This window comes from Ictidomys tridecemlineatus, chromosome 2, assembly GCF_052094955.1.
Source record: "Ictidomys tridecemlineatus isolate mIctTri1 chromosome 2, mIctTri1.hap1, whole genome shotgun sequence".
Lineage (NCBI taxonomy): Eukaryota > Metazoa > Chordata > Mammalia > Rodentia > Sciuridae > Ictidomys > Ictidomys tridecemlineatus.
The window spans coordinates 70,896,759-70,904,149 of NC_135478.1; the positions used below are offsets into that span (position 1 = coordinate 70,896,759).

The window sequence follows — 7,391 nt, forward strand, 5'->3', positions numbered from 1 at the left end:
TTGTGTAGGTTTTGCTGAGCTTTTGACCTATAAATTGATGTTTTTCTCCTAAATTGGTAAATTACTGGCCATTATTTCTTTAAATATTTTTTCTCCACCCTTTCCTTTTTTTTTTCAACTTCCTGGGACTTCAATAAATTAGACAGTTCGACATTGTCTCATTGATCCCCGAGGTCTGTTTGTTTCCTTTTATCTTTTCTCTTCTTCAGATTGGATAATGTCTATTGATCTGCTGTGTAGTTCACTAACTTTATAGAAAATCATTTCCTAATAATTCCCAATCTGCTGTTTGTTCTATAAATATTTTATTTGAGTTATTGAGATGTTCAATTCTTTATTTCTCTTTTTTAATATAATTTCTATTCTTCTACTGATAGTTCCTATCTGCTAACTCACCCAGATAATTTTTGTAATTATTTGAATGCAATTTCCTTAACTAAAAAAAAATTTAAATAGCTTCTTTCTAGTCTTTATTATGTTCACTATCTGTACCATTTGGGGATCAGTTTCTGTTAACTGGTTGGTTCTCCCCAGCCAGCTTGACTGTGGGTCTTATTTCCTATTTCTTTGCATGTCTAGTAATTTTTTGTTTGTGTGCCTGATATAAATAATACATTATAGAGACTCCAAAGTCTCTTTTTTGCTCTCAAGAATATTTACCTTTTGTTCTAGTAGGCTCTTCAGTTATTGTTGCTCACCTTGAACTTGTGTATGCTTGGTTTTGTGCTTTATTAGGGCAGGTTTATGGAAAAGTTATTCCCAAGTTCCTTTAGTGTGATAGAACTCAACTCCCAAACCTACCTCTCCTTCAGACAGGGCTTTGTTTCTAGCATTGTTACAGTATGTCTAGGTGGGATCCTTATTCCTGAAGTGAGGACATTCTGGCATCTCAGCTGGTCCCAATCCCATTTAATCCTGTAGCTGCCACACTCTGTTAAGTTCCACATAGTATGCATTGAACCATGCATAGTCCGGTCCTTGAACAAGGACTCAAGGACTTGTAAGGAACCCCCACAGCACCCTCAAAACACCCAGCTCCCATTTTGCTACCTCATTCCCTCAGATTTCAGCCCTCTAGCTTTCCCAAATTCTGATCTCTGCCACCCAGCTTAATATGACTGCTGTGTTCTACCTGGAATTTGTGGTCAGAACATTGTCCCTTGGCAAAGAACACTGACGCTTGCTTATCAGCTAACCTCCTCTGCCTGTTGTCTGTCTGTAAACAGTTACCGTGTGTGTTTTGTTCACTTTCATGGTTGTTTACAGTGAGATGACTAGTCTGGTATCAGTTACTGTATCATAACCACTTTTCTATGTCCTTGCTTTATGAAGGATAAGCCTATTTATTTATTTATTTATTTTTTAAAGAGAGAGTGAGAGGAGAGGAGAGGAGAGAGAGAGAGAGAGAGAGAGAATTTCCAACATTTTTTATTTTTTAGTTCTCGGCGGACACAACATCTTTGTTGGTATGTGGTGCTGAGGATCGAACCCGGGCCGCACGCATGCCAGACGAGCGCGCTACCGCTTGAGCCACATCCCCAGCCCCGGATAAGCCTATTTATTTGCCAGTCATAGTTCTTCATTGTGAATCGTACTTTTTATCATTGTTTAAGTGTCATAGATGATCTTAGTGCTTTGGCTGTAAATTTAAATTTTTTCTATTACTAAATGGGCTCCCTATTTTTCTTGTTTTCATTTTCCCTGTATATCTGCCAGTCACTCCTTTGGAGTCTCATACATAGCAGAGATCTGCATTTACCTTTGGAATATGACCATAAAACTGTTGAGTATATTTGAATTTTTATTATCTTATGTAAATATATAGAGCAAATACTAGGAAAATAAGGTGGTTCATGTCAGGTGGAAAAGAAGGAAATAATGCTGATTTTTTTCATTATTTATGGTGGAATGTCAGATAATCTCTCAAGTGGGAGGTTGACTATTATGTCTTTGACTGCATATGACAAACAATGAGCAAATCAAGTGAACTTAACCCATATCCTCTCATTACCCCCTTCCATATTTCTGTTTATTACATAACCAGTTCTATAACCATAATCCTCATGTTTTAGACTTAATCCTGCAGGTAAGCAGACTTAGCACTGTCTGCCAGACCACTTGCTGTAGTCCTCCAGTTATCTTTTATAAGAGTGAAGTTAATCTTGTTCTTCCAGAAGAGCTTATGGGAGCAATATTCTTTTGAGTTCTTACATGTTCAAAAATGTGTATCTATTGTTTTTAAGAGTTGAGTGACAGTTTGGCTGGATATAAAATTTTTGGACCACACTTCCTTTCTCAGCCCCTGTGAGCATCACTCCACTGTCTATTGGCACAAATATAGCCATAGAACATTCTGAGGACAGCCTACACTTTATCTTCATAATCTTTTTACCTGACTACCAAAAAACTTTAGTAGCTATTAGATCTAGTATTTTACTAGAACATTTCTTTTCTTTCTTTCTTTTCTTTTTCTTTTTTTTTTGGTACCAGGGATTGAATTTAGAGGTACTTAACCACTGAGCCACATCCCCAGCCCTTCTTTATATTTTATTTAGAGACAAGGTCTCGCTGAGTGGCTTAGTGCCTTTCTAAGTTGCTAAGACTAGCTTTGAACTTGTGATCCTCCTGCTTCTGCCTCCTGAGCCACTGAGATTAAGAGGTGTACCACCACACCTGGCTAGAGCATATCTTAATGTTGATTGCTATATAATCTTTCTTTGGACTTAAATTGTAATACTTCAATTTCAAGAAATTAATATTGCTTTTCTAAGTCAGTGAGTCCCAATATCCCATCTCTCATTACCCTCCTGTATTCTCTCCTATTCATTTGAACTTTTTATTTTCCTAATTTTTCTCACTTTTTATCCTTCCTGCCCTCCATGTTCTTCCTGTCTTTTTTCAGGGTCTACTCCTGTTTCTGCTTCCCTTTCATTTCTTTGAGTTTTTTCTTCCATTTATTTTTTGATCTCTGCCATTTCTAATCTCCCCTGTATGTTGCTTGTTTTATAGAAGTAATTTGTAGAGGTAATTTAATTCATGAAGTTTTATTTTGTTAATTTATGGCTAAATTGCTTTGTGACCCTTCCCATAGCCTTTGATAAATTCTGTCATTTGTTTTTCCCGTTTCTCTCCTCTTTTTTCTTTGTGCTATCTTTGTAGAAATGGTGATTTCCAATTGAAGATAATATGGCCCTATTAGGAGGCTCTTAAGAAAAAAAGGCAAAAGGGCTGGGGATGTGGCTCAAGTGGTAGCGTGCGTGAGGCACTGGGTTCAATCCTCAGCACCACATAAAAATAAAATGAAGAAGAAGAAAAGGCTGATACAAAGACTTCTTGGTACCCATGGCCAGGCCACACACAGAGAATCAATTAGTGGAAAAAAATCACTATCATTAGGTGTCACAGTGTTGGCAAAGTGCCTTTGTCATTAAGTGTGGGAACAGAGATGCCAGATACCTTGCAATGCATGGTACAGTTCTACATAACCAAAAATGCTGTGTAATAGTTTTTCATTCGTTACGACCAAATACCTGAAGCAGGCCAACTTTATAAAGACGCTTATTTAAAGTTCTGGAGGTTCAAAGTCCAAGATTGGTTGGTTGACCCAAAGGTTTGTCCTCAGCAGGGCCCAGTGGTGGATGGTATCATATCAGGATGGGACCATGTGTAAAGGAATAGATTATATCAGCAAGCAGGAAGCCAGAGAGGCTGGGGTTCCAAAATTCCTTACAAGGGCACATCCCCAACTGAGCTAAGGATTTTCCATTAGGCCCCAACTCTTAAAGATTTCATATCATCATCACCACTCTGAAGACCAGACTTGCAAACACAGAAACCTTTAGTGAGCACATACTTAAATATACTTAAACCACGGCATATTGTGACCATGAAGGCAGCTTTGATTCCTTACTCACTTCTGGAGGCATGTGTCAGGGAGGGGTTAAGCAGGAGGCGTCCCATTTGCCCAGCACTGAGCATGGGGGCACTTGGCCTCTAGAGAAGACCAATATTCTGACAACTTCATGCAGGTAGAAAGAACCTATGTAATTCCTTATTTTGCCCAGTGCCCTCCTGCCCATTTCTCAGAACCAACTAGAGACTAGGTTTCACCCACAGCCCAGTGAGCAGCACTACTGTACAGCTTTTCTTGCCACCTCCGGTGTTGTCTCCTTCATTCTGTGTCTTGCCCCATTTTCTGTTGCTATACTAAAATACTGAGACTAGATAATTTATAAATAACAGCAGCCACAGTTCTGGAAGTTAGAAAATCCAAGAGTATAGTGCCAGTATTGTGTGAGAGGCTTCTTGCTTCATGATGCCACGGCAGAAGGCATCCCATGGTGAGACAGCAAGTGTGCTAGCTCAAAATTTTTTTTCTTATAAAAGCACTAATACCATCACAAATGCCCCATCCTTGTGAACTCATCTAATCCTATTTACTCCCAAGAGTTCCACCTCCAAATACCATCATCATAAGAATTGAGGATTAATTTTTCCAACACATGAATTTTGGGGGTGGGGAGCATATTGAAACCACAGGACCCTATCTGCACCCTGTTGGTTCCTACTCTTGTCAGCTCTCCAACCCCTTCCATGTTTCAGTGTTTGACTTTACTCTTAGTGTTTCTGAAGATGAAATTTGTGTTCCTTATTCCCCTTGCGCTTTGAGGTAGTGGCCAGGAAAAATACTGACTTCGTGGGTGCAGTCAAGTTAGAAATGTTGCCTCTTACTTAGGGTACAGTATATTCCCCATTATGAGGGATCCTAGGACAAGTTGTGTTGACCTCTCTGCTGAGGGCTGGAAATTCCCTGTCTACTGACCCAAGGGCTCCTTGCTGATGAGGTGGGAGTCAGAGCAGGTCCAGAGAAGAAGCAACTCTGCAGGGTTTCAGGCTAACCTGAGGGATATCTGAAGTCTCCCATCATGGCCAAGGGTTTGGCAGAGAGCAAAGAGTTTGTGAGGAAGAAGACAAGGAGGAGGAGCTCAGCCACAGGAAGCACATAGCTATCAGGGAACCCATGGCTATCTCCTGGTTCCAGTTATGGGATAGGACAGCAGGATATTCATGGTCAGGTCTAACACAGGCTTAGGAACAGCCTAACATTTCTCCCTACCACCCTCTCTGTTACAGGTATGCCACACTCATGAACTCACCAATCCTGGGATTGCTGATGTCATGATCCGGCCAGATCGAAAGATCCTGGCTACTGCAGGTTGGGACCATCGCATCCGCATATTTCACTGGAGAACAATGAAACCACTGGCTGTGTTGGCCTTCCACAGTGCTTCTGTCCACTGTGTGGCCTTTGCTGCTGATGGCTTGTTGGCTGCGGGATCCAAGGACCAGCGCATCAGCATTTGGTCACTGTACCAACGCACATGACCTGGGCACTCCCTTCTTGAAATACTCAAAAGACCGAAGGTGGACCTCTCACTCCAGCCTTGACCCAGTCATGTGAAAACTGATGCTCAAAGGCCTTTGAGGATCATCAGCTACGGTCCAAAGAGCATGGAGTTCTCGCTGTCTTTATGAGGCTTGCTATTTCTTTCATGAACCACATTGTCCATATGACGATATCTCTGGTGACCTCCCAAATACCTGGCACCTGTGGCCTGATGATAGGCATGGTTCTTGCTGATGCCAAATGGCAAATAGCTCTGTCCAACAGCTTTGTTCTCACTGAAACAAAGCCATGAACACAGTGCCTAATGGCCCATTCTTGTCATCCTCATCTTCTGTGGGTACTCTAGAAAGAATGGCCTTGGAAGGATGAGGTGAACAGCAGGAGAGGGGGTCAGGCCTCACAAAATGGTCTCCCTCCTGCAGCCTTACCTGCACTACTCTCAGGTCTCCAAAAGCCCCTGAAGCAGCATCTGCCCTGCCTCATTTTTGACCCTGAGGTCCCTGGGTATACAGTACCAACATTCTTGAGAACCTCTAGTCCAGGAACTAAGCCCCATGGGTGGGTCCTCTACCACCCCACCCTACCCCCATTTATGTCCCCATTGTCTTTGGCATTATCACAGTAATCACAGAAATAGAACAGAGCTGGGGCTAAGGATATAGCTCAGTGATAGAATCCTAAGTTCACTCCCCAGCTGTGGGGGGGAAGGGGGACTAGGGCCAACAGCCATGAGGCATGTGTTCCAGACAAAGGACAAGAATGCTGTGAGTCAATGGGAAATCTGCTAAATGCAGAAATGTTCTCTTACAAAATGTCTAAAGAGAGCTGCTGCTCATGGACTGCCAATATCTCACCTGGAGATAAAAGATGGTAAAAAGGTGGTATTGGCGGAGACACATACCTGGCATCTGGTCCCTGGCTCTTGCTTTTTTTTTTTTTTTTGTCTCATGCATGCTAAACAAGTGCCCTACCATGGAGCCACACCCCCACATCCCCTGCTTAAGGGCACAAGCAGGATAAAATAGGCTGCTGACTAGGAGCCTGGGCCAGAACTATGCAGTGTTGAGCAGTTAGCTGATCATGTTTTGTGGCTAAAACTATAGATAGATAGATAGATAGATAGACAGACAGACTGACAGACAGGCTTTATTTTATTTATTTATCTTTAGTGGTGCTGAGGGTAACCCAGGGCCTCACATATGATGGGCAAGTGCCCTACCACTGAGCTACAGCCCTAGTCCTTGTGGCTAAATCTTTTTTTTTTTTTACATTTCATATATTTTTATTTTTATATTTTTAGAAAATCATTTCATGTCAGAAAAGTGCTATAATCAACAAATATTTGAAGTAAAAAAATTATGTATACAAACCATAGTGTTTGACAATAAAAGATTCTAATTTCATATGTTGGCATAATCATTTTCAGTGTTTCCTAAAATTACAACATTTTGTCATCAAGTGGCCTTGTGGCTAAATCTTGATGTGTGGGGACAAAGGCAGCGAACAGGCCCTCAACCTTGTATGCTTCATATGGTCCTGTTCCTGCATACCAGCCATGATCTTTGTATGGCTGGATAAGGCAGGCTGCCTTCCACCCTTCAAGCAGATTCATGTCCTCCAAAGCACTATAGCTGGTGGTATGGAAAGCTGGTGGCCCAGGATTTCTGCTTGCTCAGCTGAGCTGCCTGGAATAGCAGTGAAACCAACTCTATGAGAGCACTGGAGTCCAAGAGCCTTGACTGATGTTTGTCCAGTTTATGTCCTACCTGATGACCATTGCTCTGGCACTGGGAACCTAATTTTGGGTCCCTCCCTTCCCCTTGCCCTAGCATCCCCAGAGGAAACCCAGCCCAGGATAGCCCCTGGTACTTCTTTTTTTGTTGTTGTTTTTTTGTTTTTAGTTGTAGGTAGACACAATAACCTTTATTTTATTTTTATGTGGTGCTGAGAATCGAACCCAGTGCCTCATGCATGCTAGGCAAGC

At 41.8% G+C, this 7,391-nt stretch overlaps 1 protein-coding gene across 4 annotated transcripts in view; it reads left to right on the forward strand.

Moving 5' to 3' along the window:
• The window catches only part of Gnb1l (G protein subunit beta 1 like), a 69,986-nt gene extending 63,176 nt beyond the window's left edge, over nt 1-6,810 (forward strand). For all 4 annotated transcript variants that reach the window (XM_021732703.3, XM_021732702.3, XM_078038759.1 and 1 more), the window contains one exon: nt 5,134-6,810. In XM_021732703.3, coding sequence (XP_021588378.2) covers nt 5,134-5,385 — 252 coding nt within the window. In that variant the 3' untranslated portion in view covers nt 5,386-6,810. The remainder of the gene's footprint in view (nt 1-5,133) is intronic.
• The last annotated feature ends 581 nt before the right edge of the window (nt 6,811-7,391 follow it).